Source organism: Melanerpes formicivorus, unplaced genomic scaffold, assembly GCF_026170545.1.
Source record: "Melanerpes formicivorus ecotype bairdi unplaced genomic scaffold, bMelFor1.0.p_v2 SCAF_50, whole genome shotgun sequence".
In the NCBI taxonomy this organism is placed as follows: domain Eukaryota; kingdom Metazoa; phylum Chordata; class Aves; order Piciformes; family Picidae; genus Melanerpes; species Melanerpes formicivorus.
Window position 1 is genome coordinate 3,567,614 of NW_027142402.1, and position 23,227 is coordinate 3,590,840.

Here is a 23,227-nt window from a genome sequence, read left to right on the forward strand (position 1 = left end):
CTAATGTGGAGTTCCCTGCCCATGGCAGGGGGGTTGGAACTAGATGATCCTTGTGGTCCCTTCCAACCCTGACTGATTCTATGATACTATGATTCCATGACTTCTTAGTTGCTACTTCTCAATTCATTATTTTGTTTTATTTAAATGTTGGGACAAAAACTTAGTGCTGGAGACAGGGAGAGAGTGTGTGTGTGTGGAGTGTGTAGTGTGTGTGTGTGTGTAGTGTGTGTGTGTGTGTATGTATGTGTGTGTGTGTAGTGTGTGTGTGTGTCTGTGTCTGTGTGTGTATGTGTGTGTGTGTGTGTGTGTCTGTGTGTGGTGTGTGTGTGTCTGTGTCTGTGTGTGTATGTGTGTGTGTGTGCATGTGTGTGTGTGTAGTGTGTGTGTGTCTGTGTCTGTGTGTGTATGTGTGTGTGTGTGCATGTGTGTGTGTGTAGTGTGTGTGTGTGTGTGTGTGTGTGTGTCTGTGTCTGTGTCTGTGTGTGTGTAGTGTGTGTGTGTGTGTGTGTGTGTGTGCGTGCGCGTGTGTGAGGCTGTGACTGGGGATGAGGGGGAATCAAACAGCAGCCTGGCTGGATAACCAAAACGTTGTGGAGAGGAAATAAATGGGTGAGTGGCATAGCATCTAGAGTGTGTATGGGTGCATCTATAGATACATTAAAGATATAAGACTGAAACCTCAAAAATGTCACCACTGTTGATACTCAAGGAAAGCTGAGAGTTAAATGAGATGGGTAATCAGACGCCTGACATATGTTGTTTGGAATTGTTTATATGGCCAATAGTTATTAAAATTAATTATCCTTTTAATGAAGCCTTTCCACAATCATTTTCTTTACTTTTTCTTTTTTTTTTCTTTTTTATAATGATTATTTTCTTTTCTTCTTTTTGTTTTTCCCCTTCTGCCCAAAGGCTGCAGCCCATTTCAAACCAAGCTCATGTGGGCTATTGGTGAAGGGGGTGGGGTGGAAAACCAAGGCCGAACAAACGATCCCAGGATGTCTTCTGACAATGGTCATGGGCTCAACATGCTGCTAGAAAGCACCATAAAAAAATAAATAGAATAAAATCAAAAATCTCTTGTCAGTGGAGTATTTTGAGGAGTAATGTAAATGACAAAAAAAAAATGGGGGGGGGGGGGGGGGGAGAGTTTGTGTGTGCAAAATTCTGTCAGGAAAGTACGGCACGGGAAGAATCTGACATCTGTTTATCTGTTTATAGCTATGGCAAGATTACTCATATTAATTCTTGTTTAAAATGCCATATGAAGGAAAGGCATTTGTGCAAACAAGAGTCATATTTGAATTGTAGATCATGTCTTCACCATCTGTGAGAGCTGTTGGTGTTGCAAAATTAATGTGTTAATGAAATCACAATAATTTCTCTGAAGTAATGGATGCTGAAGCTTAGAGTGACTATTTTTTTTTCTGAACTTTGGTGGCTAGTGGTTTACAACTGGGGAAAACCTTTCACAGCTTAATTAGTTCTGCAGTCTTACTTTACCAAAAAAAAAAAAAAAGGTATAAAAATTGGCTTTGCCTTTGCCACACCAACAGTTAACACCGAAAAGGAGTAGCTGGAAAGGAGAGGAACAAAGCAGCAGTGAGCCTGCAGTGCAAACTTTTTGCTGTAGTATTTGAAAAGTTGCTAAATAGGCCTTTGCTTGCCAAGAAGTTTTACTCCAAGTGGCTTGTACACAAGAGTGGCCAAACAGCTCAGAGAGTAATTCCAGCTTGCCAAAACATCACAAATGAGGACCATTCGGACCTTGCACAAATGTCCTGGCTGTTGCCGAGTCTCTCGTTGGAGCGAAGGGCAGAGGATGAATGATGCCTTTTGCTTCCTGATGCCATTGTCAAATACCACACCCTTCCCCACTGACCACTCGTAGTACATGTTACAGCTTAGCAAAAATGCTTTGCAATGATTTCCAGCAACTTTCTGAGTCCTTTCCCAGCTGTCATACTCCTCATGTGGTGTGGCATCTCAGATGGTGCAGGTGTGCTTCAGATACCACTGAGGAGTAATCGCAGCCATGCTCCGACAGATGTTGTGCCCTTGCATGTGGAGGTGACAACAGTTTATGACAGCTGAGGATTCTTCTCTGTGGTATGGGTTTCAGACATGTAATGTACTGTGCAAGGTAGAATTGAGGGCTTGGAAGCCAGAAAAGGGAGTGACATTCAATTCACAGGTATTTTGGAGCAAAACCCCCTTGCTTTTCACAAACATAACTATCTTTTAATGACTTTTTTTTTCCTGCTAGAAAAATAATGTATTTAGAAAGCAACTGAGAAAAAAAACCCCACACAACAAACTTTAAAAGTAACACTCTGAAGAGAAGATGTCTTTTCTTACCTGATTTGATTTTATTGCTGTGTTGTAGGTATGTGACTGGTGTAAGCACATAAGACACACAAAAGAGTATCTGGATTTTGGGGACGGGGAAAGAAGGCTTCAGTTCTGCAGTGCAAAATGTCTCAATCAGTACAAAATGGACATTTTCTACAAAGAGACACAGGCCAACCTTCCAGCTGGACTGTGCAGTACATTACATCCTCCAGTCGAAAATAAAGCAGAAGGCACTGGGGTGCAGCTGCTGACTCCAGATTCTTGGAATATACCGCTAGCAGATGCTCGGAGAAAAGCCCCATCCCCAGCGTCTGCAGCTGGCCAAATTCAAGGTCCTGGACCGTCAGCGTCTACCACTGCCTCTCCGTCTGACACTGCCAACTGCTCTGTCACTAAAATCCCCACGCCAGTTCCCAAACCTATTCCCATCAGTGAGAATCCAAATATTCCGCCGGTTTCTGTCCAGCCACCTGCTAGCATTGTGCCTCCAATTGGTGTCCCACCTCGCAGTCCTCCCATGGTGATGACAAACCGTGGGCCAGTTCCTCTGCCCATATTCATGGAACAGCAAATCATGCAGCAAATCCGTCCACCCTTTATTCGTGGGCCGCCTCACCATGCCTCAAACCCTAACAGCCCTCTGTCCAATCCAATGATTCCTGGAATCGGTCCCCCACCAGGTGGTCCCCGAAATATGGGTCCCACCTCTAGCCCCATGCACAGGCCGATGCTTTCCCCTCATATCCACCCCCCCACGACCCCTACCATGCCTGGGAATCCTCCTGGATTGCTGCCACCTCCCCCTCCCGGAGCTCCTTTGCCCAGTCTTCCCTTCCCCCCCCGTCAGCATGATGCCAAATGGTCCTATGCCTATGCCACAGATGATGAACTTCGGATTGCCATCCCTTGCCCCACTGGTGCCACCCCCAACTCTACTAGTGCCATATCCTGTCATTGTCCCTTTGCCTGTCCCCATCCCCATTCCCATCCCCATCCCTCACATCAACGACTCCAAACCCCCCAATGGCTTCTCCAGCAACGGCGAAAGCTTCATTCCGAGTACCTCCAGCGAGACGCCTGGGGCAAAGCCAACCAATAGCTCTTCATCCCCTCGAGAGTCGAAGCAAGGATCGTCCAAGTCCTCCGACTCGTCACCGAGCTGCTCAGGCCAGTCCCTAAATCAAGCTCAAGTGCTTCAGGAGCACAGTAAAAATGAAGTCGTTGACTTGACTGTCAGACCTAGCAGCCCGGTGAACAGTAAATTTGGGTTCCCCAGCGTGCTACAGGGTCCGCAGGACGGTGTGATAGACCTCACGGTAGGGCACCGCTCTAGGCTGCACAATGTCATCCACAGGGCTTTACACGCCCAAGTGAAAGTGGAACGTGAACCTAACAGTGTTGTCAATTTGGCTTTTGGTAGCTCAGACAAAAGGAACTGCAGCGACTGCAGGGACAACTGCAGCCCGGTTGACTCCAAACCGTTGCCCTGCAGTGACGGCACCCACTGCTGCCCTGCCTCCTTGTCCTCCGGCACGCCGGGGCTGGAAGCCGGCGCCGCGGTGTGCAACGTCATCGTCAACGGCACCAAGAGCACCGAGGGGCCCAAGAACCCCGAGCCGCCCCAGGAGCTGAAAAAGCCTCAGCCCCCGGAGGAGCTGGCGGTGAGCGAGCTGGAGTCCGTCAAGGAGAACAACTGCGCCTCCAACTGCCACCTGGAGGGAGACGCCGGCAAGAAGGCTGGGGAGGAGCCCCTGGCTGGGGGAGACAAACAGGACCCCAACCTCAACAACCCGGCGGACGAGGACCACGCCTACGCTCTGCGGATGCTGCCCAAGACAGGCTGCGTGATCCAGCCTGTGCCAAAGCCAGCAGACAAGACTGCCATGGCGCCGTGCATTATCTCAGCGCCCATCCTCAGCACAGGGCCAGAGGAGCTGGAGCCACCGCTGAAAAGGAGGTGTCTCCGAATTCGAAATCAGAATAAGTAAAGGTTTGTGCCATCACTACTGCCTTCTGTCCAGGCCCCTCGATTCAAGAAAGATGTTGAGTTGCTGGAACGTGTCCAGAGAAGGGCAACAAAGCTGGGGAGGGGTTTGGAGCACAGCCCTGTGAGGAGAGGCTGAGGGAGCTGGGGTTGCTTAGCCTGGAGAAGAGGAGGCTCAGGGGAGACCTTCTTGCTCTCTCCAGCTCCCTGAAGGGAGGTTGTAGCCAGATGGGGGTTGGTCTCTTCTCCCAGGCAACCACCAACAGACCAACAGGACACAGTCTCAAGCTGTCCTGGGGGAGGTTTAGGCTTGGTCTTAGGAAAAAGTTCTTCACAGAAAGAGTGATTGCCCATTGGAATGGGCTGCCCAGGGAGGTGGTGGGGTCCACGTCCCTGGAGGTGTTTAAGAAAAGACTGAGTGAGGCACTTGGTGCCATGGTCTAGTTGATTAGATCGGGTTGGGTGATCACTTGGACTTGATGATCTTGGGGGTCTCTTCCAACCCGATTGATTCTGTGACAGAATGGGGATTTTCAGGTCTGAGGTCAGGCTCTGGTGTGGCTGTGGCCTTTGTGAAAGCAAAACAAAGCTGCAGACTGAGGCTGCTCAGCACTTTCAGGGGACGATTGGGCTTTGTGTTTTCATATTGCTCCCGGTGTGGTACTGCATCTCTGCTCCTCACCACGCCAGCCACCGGCAGCCTCCTCACCCCTTGGCTCACACAGCGTCTCGTGCTGGTGCTGGCTCTGAAGTTGCTGTGCGGTGCATGGCAAAATCAGGGGGGCTCTGCCCAGGATGTGGTTCAGGTCTGAGTCATGAATCCTCTTGCTTTTTCCATCTGAGTTATGCAGCAGCTCAAGCCTTCATGATGACAATAGGAATTATCCTGCACCACAGCATAGAGCAGGACAGCCCAGCTGCTTCCCACTAGCTCAGATCCCATTGACTTACCAAATCATCATCTCCAATCATCTAACTTTGGTCTGCCTCCAGACTGCACCCTGGCTTTTAGCTGGGCTGTTCTCCAGGGATTAGAGTCCCTCTCCCTGCACTTTCCTCCCTGAGGTATCAGTGCTTAGGGATTGCCTGCTCTGTGGGCCCTGCTTGCTGTAGCTGATGTCAGCAAGGCCTGTGCCACAGGGCTTTATTCTCTTACTGGGGTATCTGCCTTTGGCGCAAGTCTCCCCCCATTAGAAAAGCAGCTGTGGTCTCCCCCACCCCTGTGGTTGGGGTGTGTGTGTGGTTCCTGGTGGGGCTAGAACATAAGACAGAGATATGGCCAAGTCCACCAACAACTGTAGCTTGCCCAAGGACAATGCTCCAGAAGCAGAAACTCCCCACCCTTCATTCCCTATTCCCAGCCTTCTGAATCCCTCTGATAAACCAGTGCCTCTGTAAAACTGTTAGCTTAATATATGAGTGTTGCTTCCAACCTGTGAGCAAGAAACAAATGTGATTGCATTTGTTTAGATTCACAAGCATGGAGAGCTTCTTTCAGGCACAGGGAAAATGGTGGGTGTTGAAAGAAATCTGTTCAGCAGTAAAATACTGACAGTGTGCCGGATGTGGCTTGATGAGATGCCAGCTTTCATTACAATCCGTGGAATATTCTGTAGCCTCCAGTAAATCCCTGTCCCTGGTAGCACAAATAGTGACTGCAGCGGTGCAGTATGGATACTGCCTGCAAGGGCTTGGCACCTACAGCCGTAGATAGCAGCACAGGCTGTGGAATCTGGGCCATGGCAGCATCTCCCTGCTCCATCCGTGCATGCTGATGGCACCAGCAAAGATACTGCAGTACAGTCAGGGCTCCCTTTTTCATTTGTTAATGCTGCATTCCCTGTGCTGGCTTCCATGCTGGGAACATGACTTCCCCTGACCACAGGCAGTATTTATTTACTCTCCTTGGTGGAGCAGAACCATTATTCTTTGCTCTGGGCACGTGCCGACACAATTAAGAGATACATTTGTAAGAGCAGAGGGCAACTCTAATTTCTTGGCCTAATAACTAACACATACAATAACTCAGGAGTCAAATGAATCTTTAAAATCTTTGCAGACTTGCTGCCCACCCCCCAAGGTGTGGATGGACTATATGGCAACCCCAGTGTGCCACCTTTGGAACTGGAGAGATTCTCTCTTCATAAATGTATGCATGCTTTTGTCTAGGGGCTGTGATTTGATCTAGTGACAAGGCTACTCTCTGATTCTGTCCCTGCTATTTCATTCTAGGAGAGCTGTGCTTAACCCATCCTTTCCCACCTTGCACAAGCTCCCAGGAGCTGGGGTTTACCTCAAACCACTGCTAAGAGACTTGCAGGTTTGTGTGCTGGCACTGCAGTCAAAGGGGCTGGTTTCTCCTATCTATTTAGGCTGGCCTAGACCATCCAGGCTGCAGTTGTACCACCTCTCCAGGATGCCAATCCCATCATCCAGAGCCAAAGCCTTAAAACTCAGGACAGTTCTGGTATCACTGATTTGTGTCTTTGCCTGTTGACACAACTGTAGTGACATCACCTCACAGATAGTGTTTGACAAAGAAAGTGGGCAAGCTGGGCAAGCTGGACAAGCTGCATTGGAAAGACAGCCAGGATGCTTCAGCACACAGTTATTGTCCTCAGTTGTTTGTATTCTCTGCATGTCAATATCTGCCACTGTGGTTGCCCTCAGGAGTAACCATTTTAAACCATGTTAACCCATTCACCAAGAGTTTTATGTATTCCTTTGCCTCACTGTAAGTGTTGTCTCACAGGAAAGATTTCAGGTTGCCAGGCAAGATTAATCTGACCCAGTATAGACATCTGGAACAAAGACACAGCTGAGCTAATTGTCTAAACTCCCTTTCAAATCACCCTAGAGAAGCAGACACCTCAAAGAGACAGCTGAGCTCATCCTGACGTCGACAACTAAAACAGCTGAGAAATATTGTGCCCTAGGAGGGCCTATTTTTCCCTGCCATGAAGGAAACTTAGGGTGACTGGCACTGACATAGATGTCCCCACAGACACTAGAAGTCACAAACCCCAGTCTAGGTGTCTGCCATGCCTTGGGTTTGTGCAGTAGCAGAGCATGGCATGGTGATAGTTATTAGTCTGTGTTCATCCCTTCCTTTCTCCACAAAGAGGGAAGCAGTAGCCTCTGCAGGAGATATGAAACCAGGATCCTTCTGTGCTTCAAGGGAAAGAGGATACCCAAAGTACTCTGCAGAAATAAACAGCCTGATATCCCACACCAGCTCATTCCAGTGGGTACCTCGGTGAAATGTGGGTGGGTTTTGGGCCCCTCAAGGCATGCACAAGTGATTAGTGCAGCTCTGATGACTGATTTGAGGTGAGGACTTTGGTTTCATGCAGAGCCCTCCTTTTGCTAGTGCTGGTAATAGCAGGGGGGTGCTTAGATTTCTGGTCTCCCAGCAGTCTGACTGTGAAGGGCAGGACTCAGAGCCTGCCCATGCCTGTTCAGCAGGGACGGGCAGAGGGAGCAGAGAGTTGGTGCAGCCAGCCCTGACCTCTGCTGCTCTCATAAATTCCTTCTGCCCAGGCCTGGGGAAAGACAGAGGTAAAACCAGCCTGGTGGTGGGGAGCATTCCTCATGAGAGATTCCCAACCCTACAGGAACTCTACCAAAACACAGAGGGTAGGAGCTGCACGTAACAGTGTTGGCTTGGAGCTCGTACCCTTGGGAGTTTGTATGGACTGTTCTGGCCATGCTAACCTGGGAGGAGGAAAAGTCCAGAGAATTGGATTCTTCTCTCTTGCTCCCCACCCACTCTGATTGGAAAATCTGAACATATTGCCCTAATGTGCTACTTTTCCAGGATTTTATTTCCCATCAAATAGTCTGAAAAGAGGGAAATTAGCCAAATATTTTTACGCTAGAGTTCTGGGCAGGCAGATTGAATTCGTGTCATAGCAACATGGGCTCTCTAAAAAGCATTCAATGCAAGCATGACCTTCTGGGGCAAGTTGCCAAACTCTGGATTATTTAATGTACCAATTACTTGATTATTGGAAGTGCTAATCAGCAACATAATCCTGGATGTTAAAGTTTAGTCTCTCCATCAGGATGTGGACTGTCAAGCTGTTCGAGCTCGATGCAATTCAAAGAACCAGCAAAAGATGTCTGGGTGCCAAAGTCCTGCCATGATACAAGGAGTGAAGCAAGGGAGAATATTCTCTTGAGTGGTTTTTTTTTCAAGTTTGAGCAATGTGAGTTTCCAAAATTAGCAGTGATAGTGTAGCCTGCCTACATGCTTTTACATCCAGGCAGGATCTGGTTTAACCCTCTGGTTTTGTTGTCAGGCTTTCCCAAAGCAAATAAATGGAAACACCAAGGTCTGCTTGGATTTGACACCACAGTTATGGGAAACTAACTTAGAAAATTAAGTGGCAGAAGTGAGACTCACAGCTAGCTTCTGTCTCTGTGTGTATGTGTCTCTGTGTGTGCTGACTTATCCTATGTTGGGGGCAGAAGAGAGTTTTTCTTCTCATGCCAGCAGAATTTCTCCCAGAAGTAATAGAAGTAGTAGGAGTGTGGCCACCTACAGAGCCAACCTGTATGTCCTAGGGTTAGCATCTGATGAGTTACAGGCCCAGGTCTCCATCTGCCCAGTCCATAGACTCTAGTTGTAAAAATACACACCATGCAGAACACTCCAGTTAGGGGCAGACATAGTATAAATCCTGCTGTGAGCTCCCCCACTCAGAATTCCAGCACAACCTTTCCTGCTCTGGTCAGGATTCCTGAGGCACAGGGTACAGCTATTAACCTTCTTTTCTGCCTTTAGAGGTTTTATCACTCCCCTGTCACTGGAGCATCTTACCCTGCCTTCCTTGCTCCGGCCAGGCTAGAATTTGACCTTAAAGATACACTTGAAAAGAGATTTTCTGCATTTCAGATATTTAAGCATATTTTAATGCTAAACATCTTCATTGACACAGTACCTGGGGCCCGAGTCTTAGCTAATTTTAACTGGATGTCATTCCACTGATGCTAAACTCATTTAAATCAGCAGAGTAATTGGACTTGCATGCTTCACACCTACTCTTCTGGTTCAGAAGTTTTCCTTCACCTGGCTTCTTAGGAGCCTACAGAAATTTCCCATGTATCCAAGAGGGGAGAGGAGAGACTGTTAACATCACAGAGCCTTAAGCACATCTGCTTGGAGCTGAAGTGCTGCCCTTGAGAGCTGCCTGGCTCTAGGCTCTAGCAGCGTGGTGTTACATTTCCACACTGAGTTTCTCAGATATATTAAATCAGAATATCCCAGCAAAAAAAAAAAAGAGAATAGAAAAAGAGGGTGAGGTCTAAAATGCCACACTGCCAGGGTAGCTTTCAGCTCCCACATCTTGCTGCCAGGGTGTGGGAGCTCTGACTTCCGTCTCAGCGGCAGTAAATAGCAGGCTGGTGGTACACTGCTGTAGATCACTGCACGCTCCTTGAAATCAAAAGAACAAGAGCTGCTTTCTGCTGGGTTCATCTTGCTTTGCCATGAAACCTCACAGGGCTCATGTTTCAAATATGAAGTCTCATTCTTGCACTCAGTTTAGAAAATAATTGCAGCTGGGTTGATTTGCAAAGGTGGGGAGCTGCTGGGGTTTGCTGGCAACCAAAACATGCAGCCAGAACTTTGGCCAGCAAAAAAAAAATAGCATCATGTGATTGAAAGAGCCACAGGAATCTGCAGAACCTGTGCCTTCAGGAGGCTGCAGCCTACCTGACAGCTCCCAGCATCTGGAACCACCACCTGCACAGATCATTCTGATGCCTTCTGGCCTTTTTTCTAGTTTTAATTGTCTTGTGGAATGAAAATGATTTGAACTGAAATCTGTGGCACACTCCACGGTCATCTTGAAACAAGGAGTTGCTGGTAATTGTTCATCAGGCTCTAAAAGACTGACCAGGCACTTTCACACTTGCAAGGCCTAATGCTCTCATTTAAGTTGGTGCAGAGAAGATTTAGCTGCATTCAGATGTGTTAATGTAAAGTGGTCGTAGAGAGAGACTCTAGCTCTCCATCAGTCTGTTCTTGTGCTGCCAAACTACCAAAGACAGTGGCAGATCCAAAGCTTATGGGGGATAAAAAGCACAACTCATGAATAAACACAGTCCCTGACAACAAAAAGCAATAGTCAAATGGACAGGCACCCTGGTGAAAACATCACCTGAGACAACGATTGCCTTTACATTCAGAGGCCAGGATCCTGGACAGTGTGTGTTTGATTGCCACTGAAATCTGCTAAGAAGGTAAGCATCCAATAACCTTTGTGAAGCTTGACCCCTGAACAGCCACAGTTGACTTCAGAGTGGAGCTGTGAGCTCTGGACAACTGTGAGGAGCTTAGAAACCATTTCTGAGTGTTAAAAGCAGTGCCTGAAAGTGGGTCGGAAAGGAGCACAGCACTTTGGAGGGCTGTGGCTGTGAGAAAGTTGGACATAATCAAGCAGTGAGCAACAGATTTGAAGATGAAATTAATTTCTGCTCAAGAAAGCAGTGGGAGATTCAAGCAAAGCAGGAGCAAAGCTGTTTGAGCAAGAAATCAGGAGGAAATCAAACTGTGACGAGCAGGATTTTTCTGAAGCACTTCTTGTTTCCAGATTACCTGCTGAGTCTCTCCCTCTCTATTTTTAGGCCCTGTCGAGCAAAACAGGCAAGTTAAGCACATTCCTGGGTGCCTCCATCAGTTGAGGCCTACTAATCATTGCCTTATTTGCACTCTTTTGATAACGAGCTGCATCACGCTGCTGGAAGCAGAGGCTGTGTTTGGAAGCAGTGTGAGCAGCTCGTGAGAGCTGTGAATTGAAGCAACCTTGGACATTTTGCAGAACCCTCAACTATTCCACATTTGCTTCTACCATGAAAAATTAGAGCTAATTAAATATCTGGGCTTGATCCTGTGTGCACTCAGCTCTTGGTGCCTCTAATGCAAGCTGAAGGTCCTCAGCATGTTACAGACCGAGGTCCTGCCTCTTGACTCGTTTTCATGGCTGTACTTCCCCCAGACATGATTTTGGTATTTGAAAAAGAATGGCACTGCAGTACAACATGTGTCTCAATTTGTAATGATATCCTCCCTGCAGCTGGCTTGTTTTTCCAAGTGTTTCTGAAACATTACTGTCTTAAACTCCAGCCAACCCTGCAATAACAAATTATCTAGAGGCAAAGAGGCTGAACTGCGTCGGTCCAGAGGACGCCTCCACTCTCTGCTGCACTCCGCTTTTCAGTCCTGCTTTTGGACCTCCAGGCTGTGTAATGTATGGAAGCACACACACACACACACAAGACATTTTAAACAGGAGAGTTAGGGGTTGGGTAGTGCAGAGTGAAATAACTCTCGAGTTCTGACCTCTCTGGAAAGATCTGCATCCCATCATGTGTTGATTGATACTAAACCCTATGGTTAGAGCCATTCGCAGCTATTTGTTTGGAACCCACGTGGCTCGGTGTAAAACTTTGGTGTTGCCTGCTTGTGCTCCAAATATTTAGAAGCTTTCATGAACCACTTGTGCTGCCCCTTCTAAGTTGCTTATCCAGAAGGAGGGCCACAACACCCCTTTCCCACAGGAATCCTCCAGCTGAGAGATGTTTGAACAGGAGCAGCAAAGAAATGATACCTGATGAAGTCACTGAAAATCTGAATTCTGATCCCAAATGTTAAGGACCAGTTAAAATGCCAGCTTTAGTTCAGTTTTATTTCAAGCAGTTTACCAGTTACTGCTGAAGTGGGTACCTTGGTGGTAAAAAATACTCCAGGAATCATTTTGATTGGAAAAGACTTCTAAGATCATTGAGTCCAACCATCAACCCAACACCACCATGGACATTAAACCATGGCCCCAGGTGCCACATCCATACATTTCTTGAACACCTCCGGGGACAGTGAGTCCACCACCTCCCTGGGCAGCCTGTTCCAGTGCCTGACCTGTTCCTGGTTTCTTGAGGTGGGAGGGGAAGTGGGAAATAGAGGAAACCTAAACAACAGTTAGGTGCAACACAGGTCAGTCGGTGTCCAGCAGTTCTGGGGATAAGGGAGATGCCCTGGGGTGCCTGGCACTGCACTGAGCTCCATGCCAGGTCTCACCCACTTGGTCCTTGTTTGTTCTGTGTGGCTTTTTCCTCTTCCTGCCCTTACAGTGTAATCTATCTGACATTTTGGCCACATAAGCATGCCCCCTTGGCTTTGGATGAGCCTGCATCTGCTCTTGCTTAGGCTGAAATGATCCAGGATGGGGGCTGTGAAAGCCAGCTACATCTGCACGTGAAGCATCAGTGGGGCAAAGCAAACTGTTTCCAGGCTTGCCCAGTGCACTGGTGCTGCACTAACCAGAGGGCAATGGGCCATGAAGAAGAGCTTGAAACTGCTATTTCCACCATGTCCTTGCTACAGAACAAGGGCATGGATGGGGACACATGTCCCTCTTTCTACCTTCACCAGCTCCTTTCAGGGTTCAGTTTAAGATACATTGAATGAGTTTAGTGATAGACAATACTAAACCTACCAGCAAGAGGCCAATCAGAGATGGAAATTGGTGAAACTTCCCCAAAGGCTTTTCTAGGAATAGATGCAAGGCAGCAGGAGCCAGCACACAACAGATCTTCTGCTTTCCAGTTCATGTTTCTCCCTCAAGCTCCTTCCCTAACTACAAGGTGACTGGCTATGATTGCAAGCACAGCTTCTGGTGCATCCCTACAAAATTCAGTCACAGAGCTGGGGATGACTAAGCTGTCCCTACCACTTCTTCTGCTTAGACATAAAAGGAGGGCAAATCCCAAGCCTCTTCCCCAGTGCATTCCATAGAGTCACAATGTCTGCTCAGATTACGGCTTGTGATCCGGTCAGCAGGCAGAGCCTGAGTCCCATATCTGACCCAGAGCTGACAACACCAGAGCAAGGAGGGAAACACCACCTTCAAAATCAAGGACTGGTGCTGAAGGAAGGCTTCCCCTGCCTCAATGTGGCATCCCTTCACTTAGCTCCTGGAAGGATAAATCCTTAAGTATTCAAAGGGGAAGGTTTTAATGAAGAAGCTTGAATGGTTTGAAGACTTGCTTGCAAATAATGAAATAAATAAAATGACAGAGCTATTACAAGTAACAGATGAGTCCAGAGTGTTTCCAGGGCTGAGCCTGCTCCCATGCTGACTTTAGCTGCACTCTTGTGGTTTCTCTTCAGAGCAGTTTCCCTGAGAAAATAATTGCAGTGCCTTTACTCTAGGGCCATGCACGTCCCAGATGAACCAGACCTCTTGTAGCACATCAGCATTCATTGTCTGGGTGAATTAAGTGCTGTGCTAAATGATGGAAACTCTGCCAGCCCAGCCCACATCAACGGGTGCCTCAGCTCTCCCCACCCAGCATCTGAGTTTTGCTGAACAATAAGATGTGAGTCTGGAGACAGAAAGGTCCAATGGAGTGCAGGATGAGGAGAAGCCACCATGGAAAGAGCTGTGAGGTTCTGCATGCATGCCGGTGTCCAAAGCCATGTCAATGGCATGGCCTCCTGAGGAGGTAGGGCATGACTGGGGAGGGCACAGGGTAGAACATCTGTTTCTGGCAGCTATCTCTGCCTGCAGGAACATCCAGCTGGTGTGGCTTGTGGGGCAGCACAAGAATACGGCTATGGGTGAGTAGGAAATGCTCCTACAGCCGAGCTACTCAGCTCCTCAGCACAGAGACATGGAGGGGAAGTGGAGCAAGAAGCACTTCCAGCAACTGGCTCTACCAAGCAGGGCCAAGCTTTCCACCATACCTCTAACCAGGTGCTGCTGCAGGACTGGAGGCAACACCTGGAGAGAGCTGAGTGCCTGCAGAAAGGGAGGAGGGAACCCTGCTGGGGAGGCCTTGCCCTAGCTACCAAACTGTCCTGCTGAACTCAAACTGTGTGTTGTTCTGAGCAAGGATTTCAATCCTCATGTGTCAGGGCACAAAGCAAAGAGGCAGCTCTGCGTTGGTGCAGCCAGTTTCATAGCTGCCCACTGCTCAGGTTATGACTCACATCCACAGAGGCCATCAGCATGGCTGGCACCTGCTGCTCAGGGGAGCACTCAGCCCACACAGATGAGCTTCCAAGTCACCTGCTGGAGCGGGGTCAGCATCCAGCTGAGTTACTATCCCTTTTCTCTCCTGCACTGACTGCAGAGCAGAAATGAGCCCTCTTGCTTGTTCCCTTTCTGTCATCTTTTCCATGTTGCCTCTTGGAGCTGGAGGCTACAGTCCTCCCTGGCTTCTAGGTGGTCTTCCAATCCATGATCAGCCTAGCCCTGCTTTAGCTTTGGGAAGCAGAAGCCCCCTGGTGTGCTCACCTCAGTACATCTCCCATGAACTCACTTCAGTGGCTTTATGCCTACAAACATTCTTCTCATATGGCTGCTGTAGTTTTCCTATCTGATCAGCAGTATTTGGTGTGTGTTGAGGACAAGTTCAGCTGGGGTGAAGAACATCTCTTGCTCTCCTGAAAAAAGTAGTTTGGAGCTTTGGGGAGGTATAAATAGATGACTGTAGTGTGCTGGTCCTGCACACCAGTGTTGGCACAAGGTGGGCAACAGCTAAGTGTGAAGTGGTGATGAGTCCAGTGTGTGCTCATTCCTTTAGAAAACTCTTCAGGCTAGGGACTTGGATTCTGTCACTTGGTGACTACACAAATGCATTCACCAAATGTGATTACTGCCCTGTGAGCCGGGGCAGGTCCTTCTCTCCAGTCTGCATGTTCTGTTACACTGACTCTACCTGCAGCAGGGGAAAAGAGACAGGACCTAGAAAGTGACAGATTTGGAGCAAGGCCAAGAGGAGCATCCTCAGGTTGCATGGATAGTACCTGCAGTTAGCTCTGTCAGGGGAGATGTGTATTTACTGAGAGTGGAGCTGTCTTTGGGCACTCTCCCAGTTTCTCTGTGAGATGGATCAGCCCTGTGCAGCTGCACACCAGCCCATGCAGGGAGGTGGCTCTGGGGAACCCTGGCACATGTGGTATTTCCTGGCCTACCCTCATCACAGGTGCTGGGGGATCCCAGTTCAAATCCTTCTCCTTCTCTGAGCCCACTTGCCCAGCTGTGCTGCACAAAGAGCAGCACCCCCAGGTCTGTAAGGCACACTGAGGTCTGGGGGAGAAGGGTGCTCTGTGGTTGCAAAGCATCATTATTCTCCCATGCTCCTGTAGGATGAAGGCTCTCTATCATACCCAGAGAATAAATGATTATTATATCAGTTTCCAGCCTTTTATCACAGGAATTGCTCCATCTCCCTCTCCAGCAGCCTGGAGGTGCTGTGTGCCAACAGCCCCCGTGGCACAAGGGGTTGATGAAGTGGTGGGTTTATGTCCCGGGCCAGCAGCGGGAGCTCGGGTGCTGCCCAGCCTGCCTCCCACGAGCCTCTCCCTGCTCCTCTGACCACCTCTGCTTGTCTGCTTTGCAGGAACACTCACGGACAGGGTACCTTGCATGGAGAAAGGGAGCAGAGCAATCCACACCACTCCACTGAATGACACCAGCTGGTCCTCACCACCCCTCTGGCTAAAAGTCCAGCAAAGACAGCAGCTTCCCGTCACGAAGCCCCTCCGAGGAAGCCTCGGTCCCACGGGTGCCTTTGACCCAGAAGACAGCACATCATGGACCCCCACAGTGTGCTCAGCATTCCTGCAACCACCCCTTTTCTCCTCCAAGGGACAGTTTTTTTTTTCCTCTTGGTTTCTTGCTGGGGGGGAGGGGAGGGGAGGGGGAGGATTTTTGACCCTGGTTTCAAAAACCACACGGACCAACATAGGTACTTTTTCCCTCTCTGACTTCAGAGTTCAGATATTTGGGGACTGGACAATGAAACAAATAATTTTTTTTTTTTTTAATTATTATTATTATTATTATTATTTTTTGGGGGTTTTGTTTTGTTTTGTTTTGTTTTGTTTTTCCTTTGAAAAACTGCTGTGGTTTTGCTGCTACACTAAGAATCGTGATTTGCATTGTATGGTTTTGGACCTGTTCAAGTTTTGATGGGGGCAAAGGGGTGACACTGGAGTAGCAACGCTTCAGAGGCATCTCTGTCCTACCCATGATGCACTTTTAAATGAAGAGTTAGAATATTTTATTGGCTAGTATACTTTTCCTTGTTATTTTTACAAAGGCCACCTTTATCCTTTCTAATGCCATATTTTCAGTGTTACACTCTTATGGCTTTTCATTTTTCCCCTCCCCCCCCTTAATTTTTTTCTTCTTTCTTCTTTTTTTTTTTGATTTGACAGATGTAAGAAGCAGCATGAATAGTTTATACTGTGGTTTTTCAGAGACTGAATGCCAAGAGAACTCAGTAAATGTTTATTCTTCTCAGCTTTCTCTTTAAATTCCCCTAAATAGCGCCCCATTTGGGAACAGAGCAAGAGTGTTGAACTAAAGACCAAAATTCCCTCAAGGTGTAAAATAATCTGAGGGGAATATTCGCTGGGCGTCACGAAAGACTTGGATGAAATTTCAACCCTGATGGTTTTCAGTGATCCAGGAAGGCAGTGAGACAATCTCTCCATATGCATAGCCCTTTCATGATAATTAGAATGGTATGGACAAACCAATGAAAACAAGGGTAAAGTGAGAAAGAGCCCCCATGATTCTGTTTCACTGTTTGCTTTCTCCTGTCATGGTTAAGAGAAATGTGCAATTCGATCCTCAATCAGTGGGTGGAGGATAACAGGGTAGAATTTACTTGTGTGCACTTGTACAGTTGTAGCCAAGAGTCCAAAAGTACACTAGAGCATGTTATACTGGCACTGAATTGGTAAGAGAGTCGTGGAGTATCCCGTTCTGACAAAGACATTGAAGAAAAAGAAAACAAAAAGACAAAAAAAAAAAAAGACATAAAAGAAAAGAAAAGGAAAAAAAAAAAATCCCCCTCCCAAACCCCCCCCCAAAAAAATCAAAAGCAGACAAAAAACTACAAAAAAAAAAGAAAAAAAAAAGAAAAAAAAATTGAATTCAGATCACCTTGTGATTCAGTGTAACTGTTTACTAACTCGAATAAAGCAATTGTTCACTCTTGAGTGTTCAGAGCACACCTTTTCCATAAGGCTGCTGCGGGGGAAGAGAGGAGCGGCGCGGCACGGGCGCTGCGCCTCCGGCTGCTGTCAGCAGGGCTGGGAGCCAGGGGAGCAGGGTCAGAGCCTTGCAGTGAAGGTGCACTGTGAGCACTGTGTATATACTGTATTTCTCTATGTTCCTTTGTACAGATTCACTTCAGTCAAGCTACTGTTTTACAGGTGCTCCTTATTTATTAGAGCTGTGAAAGCTTGGGGAAGACGGCGGGCGGGCGGGCGAGCTCGCTTTTTAATACAACAAAACAAGAGACACAAAACAAAAACCTACAAAACAAAAAAGAGAAGAGAAAAAAAGAATGAACAAACAAAAAAAACAACAAAAAAAAAAAGGAGTGATGGTGGGGAAATCCAACAGCTCCTGAGCCTAGGGAGAGAACACAAAGAGAGACTGATGAAACATCATCGAGAGAGCAAGAATCCGAAGCGCTCTCAGCGCGCTCTGCTTTCCTTTTGGGCTTGCAACGCTTTTCTCTCTCCCTGACTGGTGTCAGATTTATTAAAGCAAAATAAATCTCCAAGGAAAAAAAAGAAGAAAAAAAAAAAAAGGCACTTCAATGTGCTGTTGTTTTATTATTCTCTTTGCAAATGTGCATTTTGTTTTATTAGTATCTTTGCCTTTTTTTTTTCTGTGGTGCCCGGGGTTGTTCATTCTTCTCTACCTGCCTGGTCACAGACCAAACAGAACTCGGCCTTCAGTGTTCTCGAAGGCTGTATCTATGTCCCTGCCATTTTCATGCCTCCTTCACCACTTCTGAGTTTCTGCAGTGTTTAGCTAGCTGTTAGCACAGTGCAGAGCTGGGTCCTGGTCTCAGAGAAGAGCCCTAGAGGGATGCACTTGCTGCGGCTTCGTTCATTCCCCAGGGGTCATTGCCAGTGCAGTTTGCTCACACTGCATTTGGGGCTGTGTGTGGAGCGTGTTCTGCCTGCCTTTTGTAGAGACAGGCCTGTCCTATGCATCAGTTCCCCCTGAAATCCAGCCTAGAGTCTTCAAAGCAACAAACTCCTTCCACATGCCCCTTGAAACTCTTGCAACGGCAACAGAATTGCAGGTCCTGAGCTATCTCACAGAGTGGAGTTTGCTTCCTAGCTCTTGGCCAGCACAGCCAGCAGTGCTGATGGAGGAGTTTGAAAGGTCCGGTGAGCTCTGGAACTCCTTAATTTGGTTAACCAGCCAAGTAAGGCCAGCAGCAGCCTAAGTATGACTGCTTGGAAGGGCTTGCAGAGCAAAGCTTGTCTCCCTAGTAAACAGCTTGCTGCATTGCTATTTATTCATCTGAACTTGGCTGTAAACTGAAGGCCGTGTGTATTGATTCTGCTTTTGTCAGCGGTCCAGAATTGTTAGCACACATTTTCACTCTTCTGAAAAACAACAGACTCTGCAGAGAAATCTTCCTCTCTCATGAGCTGCTTTTTTCCAGAAACGCAATCAGCTTGTCAAAAATCATCAGGACAGCAGAGGTAGAGCGAGTGAGCCAGGCTGGAGCTGGCTTCACACGTTTCCAGTGATCACAAACTTACCTTAGCTTTCCTGAACGTTTGCCTGCCTTGCGCTTTCTGAACATCTCACCCCAAAATCTGGAACCTGAACAACTGCTCTGGACAGTTGAATCAGTTCATTGTTTGCTATTTTAAACGTATCTCCAGCTGCATATCTGGAGAGGAATATCCAAGTGTCCTTCAGCAAAACCCAGACCAAATGGTACCAGACGCTATGCAAAAGAAACCTGCTTTATTTTTGAGGCCAGATCCACCCCTAATGAAATTAATGGGGTCACACAAAGGATGTAAGAAGGTCCTTTGCAATTAATGGGAGCACCAAAGGCTTGCAGAACGGTGCTCACTGGCTGCTGACATTATTTATTATGCACTAAGACCTAGCAGTCAAGCCAAGCTCTTTCCTGGAGAGCTCCCCATCAGAAAACCAGACAAAGAAACTCCTGATGCACTGCACTGGGAGATGGAGGGAAAGGTTCCTGTGAGCAACAGCAATTGCTCCAGCTCTTGCAACGGCTTTGAGATGCAGAGGTTTCCTGGGCAGAGAGAGGCAGCTTTGCCTTGGGTCTGTAAGCAGCCAGCCCTGCATGCATGTGGGGCAGAAGGGGAGTTTGCAGTGGTCAGGCTGTGTGGGTCCTGCTGCTGGCACTGAGTTTTCGCTGTCAGCAAGAACATTGCCCTTGCGATGAGAGGAGGCTTGCGTTCTGCACACACTCTGCATTCATTTCCTCCTGTGATGTCTCGGATGAGTCTGTCTGAGGGCTCCATTTACCCCCCACCCCCCACACTATTACACACGTGGCTCGGTTCTGTGAATAAGGAGGTCCCTCCAAGTGAAAACATTTGGTGCCTTTGCCATGCTAAACGATAGAAGTAAATTTCCTTTGTTCAAATAAGCGCCGCAGGCCAAATTTGCAAGGATGCTTATCCGAGTGAGATATCCCGTTCTGAGGTCCATATTTGGACACCCAAATCAACACTCAGCCAAACACATGCACGAGGCATTTCAGAGACATTTGGAGTGTCCATATATAGAACTGGATGCCCTAACTTCATTGCCTTTGTTTTAAAAATAGGTCTGGAATATGTAAAGGCATCATTTAATAACAACTATGACAAACATCCTGCGCTCAGACTGAGGACCAGTTTGCTGGGGCTGGTACAGGTTGATTTCTCTGGAAGCATTCTGGATTTACAAAGGTGTCACTCAGAAAAGAAATGGCCCCTTCAGTGGCTTTGCTTCCCACTCCCACACAAAGCTGACTTGATGTCTGGGATCTGTGATGGTTCTTGGGTGGTGTCCACACACGTGTGCAGCAGAGGGAGAGGATGGGAGAGCTGGGAATTAGGTTGGACCTGCTTCACACTGAACAAGCTTGAAATGGGTAGCACAGCCTTACACAGACTTGCACACATTTCACCTGTCCTTTACGTGGTCCTGGGGCAAAGAAATGCAGCAGTACCTGGAGCAAGCCTAGGATATTTTCCACAAAGCACAGGATGTACCAGGAAAACACAGAGAGCTGTGAAAAACAGAGTGAGAAGTAGCTCCTGAGTATTTTCTTCAAGCAACGATGGGAGCGTGGCCCCTCAGAGGGGCAATGGATGCTGGCTGCAGGGCAGTGTAACACCTCCAAGGGAGGTGGGGTCATGTTGTCCAGCCAAGACCTGTTCAGGACCTTGAACTTCCGTGCCACTGTGAGAAACTGACCCAGCCACAAGGCAAGAAGAAAAGAGAGTAACTTAGGCTGCAGAGAGTCTCTGCTCTCAAAGATGTTCACCTATCTGCTGGAGCAGGTGAGTGTCCTGACCACTTCAGCTGCTGCTCTACTGAGATACTTTTCCAAGGATGTAGAAGGGAAGGTGCATTGAGCAAGACCTTTCCTTACAAGTGATGCTAGCATCTAAAAGCTGTGTGTCCCGATACCAAATGCCCTGGCACCTGGCTGTCACAGGAGAGAGCCAGCCTTGCCTGCCCATGGAGCTTGTTGGCATCTGGGCAGCCCACAGTGCAGGTTGGACAAAGCCCAGACTGGGCAGGAAATCTTGGTTATTGGTAGCTGCTAAGACAGCTGAGGGCAGTTCCCACCTCTCATCAGGTGGGAAATTTTCTCTGAAGGACTCTGCTGGGCATACCTAGTGCAAGAAAAAGGCCTGAGGCAGAAGTGATGCTGCTGCCTTTTCCAGGCAAGCATTTTGGTTAGGGAACTTGCCAAGAGGCCACAAGACTCAGCTTCCTTCTTCAGCTGAAGGAGTAGAGCTCACTCAGGCCTATGCAAAACAAGGTGTTGAGGGAGGTTCTCACTCACTTCTGGTCCCAGGCCAGGACTGACGAGTTCTATCATCTCCCAACCTGCCCACTGGGACATGAGCTATGCCAAGGAAGGCAAGAGCAGTGTCCCTCACTCCTTGTGAAAGAGGACATCTGCAGGGCTGGGAAGAGGGAGCACAGCCCTTGAGTGAGCACTTGAGGCTCCCTTCTGGAACAAGGATGTCTGCTTCTGCTCCCTGAATGCCTTCAGAGTTACAGCAGTAAATACTGACTCATTGCAGAGACCAAGGGAAAGGGAGCCTTCCCTCAGCTGGCTTTTGGGGTCCACCACAGCTTGTCACAGCCCCACTGTGCTCCACACTGCTGGATGGGGACGGAAGGCGGCCAAAGGGGTGCATGGGACCACAGCAAGGGTGGCATCAGCTGGTTGGCTTTAAAGCAGGGAAGCGTGCCAGGCTGGGCAGGACTGCAGCAGCAGCAGACTTGCCCCACATGTGCTGTGTGATTCTGAGCCTTCACATTACCTGGCCCTCTCCTTCTGGAGTACCTCAGGAGATGTGGTTTTCACTTCTTGCCAAGGGAGGTTGATTTATTGCCTCCCAGTCCCTACTGTGGGCTTTGGCATGACAGACATTACCACATACGTGAGATGCCGTGTCTGGGGTGGGGCAGGAGAGGGGAGCTGCCCACTCCTCAGCACGCAGGTAGCTTTCTGAGCAGGATTCCAGGCGCTGCAGCACGGCTGGGTGCTGGGGAGGAGATGATTTAGGGGCAGGGGCAGGCAGAGGAGCTGACAGAAACGGGGCAGAGGATGGGTGCCAGCCCACAGGCTCACTGCCGGCCCACATCTAGGGAAGGGGGCGGGAGGGGGCGAGGGGGGAGCGTGAGTCGAATGCCTTAATAACCTGAATTATAAAATCATTTCCTGTGTTAGGGGTTAGGAAAGAGAGCGAAGGACCTGAAGATCTTCCAAACAGAAAACAGCTTTTGTTAAGGCTTTTGGCCTAAGGAGTTTGGGGAGGGGGTGGGGTGGGAAGGGAAAGTGCTGGCACATTTTTGGCTGGAAGCCTCCAACAACATATTTTTTATTCTAGCCTTTATTTTTCAAAATAAAATGATGGCAAGGCAGGCAACAAAGAGGGGGAAGAGGGTGAAACGAGGGAGAACGGGACCCAAGTATTTCCCCCCTTCTTTCTGGCCCTGCCATTAAACACACAAGGTCTCTTTTATTATATACAGTAGCAGGATTAAGGCAGAGGCCCAAAGGCCAGGAATGCAATGGGATACTTTTTATACTTATTGATCCTCCTTTCCATTTTTTCCCCCTTTTCTTTTCTTTCTTTCTGGGGTGGGGGGGAAGATTGTTTTCATGAAAGTTTAATTCACCTTTATTATTTTTTTTTATTTATTTAAGCTTTTGAGCCTGACTGCCACCACACATTTTATCCCTCTCCTTTGTGCAAGGCTAAATCCATCGGTGGGGTTTTAGTTTTCCTGGGTGTAGCTTTTCAGAAACCGTATATCTGCATAGCAACCCCACTGCAGGCAGCTCATGTCACGGGATCACATGTCAGAAAGATGAAAAGAACTCCAAATCTGAGCTGCTCCACAAACTTCTGTCCCCCTCCATTCTCGGGCATATATCTTCTGTACTTAATATAAGTGTCAGGAAGGAGGTTTCGAGGCCAGAGAGGTGCAAAGTTTTGCCTTGGAGATGGCAAAAAGCAAATAAAAAGAAAAGAGAATAATAATAATCAAATGACACATGACCTCCCTCTGGCCTTGTGTGGACAATCAAATGAGAAACAAAGATTGTCTTTTTCCTCCTCTCCCCACTCCCCACCGGCCCCCACCTCCCCATGTCCCTCTTGTCTGCTTCCAACTGCAACTTGAGCCTGGATCCTGAGCCCGGTGTCCAGATTAGAGATTGTTGACTCAGATTTAGTGGTGAAACTTGAGCCAGGCCCTGTTGATGGCATAGCCTTGAAGGAGCAGGTTTGCTTCAAGCCAAAAGAGAGATTACATGTCAGAGTAGAGCCTGCCTTTTCTTTAT

General features: G+C 48.1%; 1 protein-coding gene across 1 annotated transcript in view; it reads left to right on the forward strand.

Moving 5' to 3' along the window:
• The window catches only part of SOBP (sine oculis binding protein homolog), a 121,639-nt gene extending 103,530 nt beyond the window's left edge, over positions 1-18,109 (forward strand). Inside the window, 3 exon segments of the mRNA XM_068160481.1 lie at positions 2,387-3,187; positions 3,189-4,342; positions 15,746-18,109. Of these exon segments, the coding sequence (XP_068016582.1) occupies positions 2,387-3,187; positions 3,189-4,340 (1,953 nt within the window). The 3' untranslated portion in view covers positions 4,341-4,342; positions 15,746-18,109.
• Positions 18,110-23,227: the final 5,118 nt, after the last annotated feature.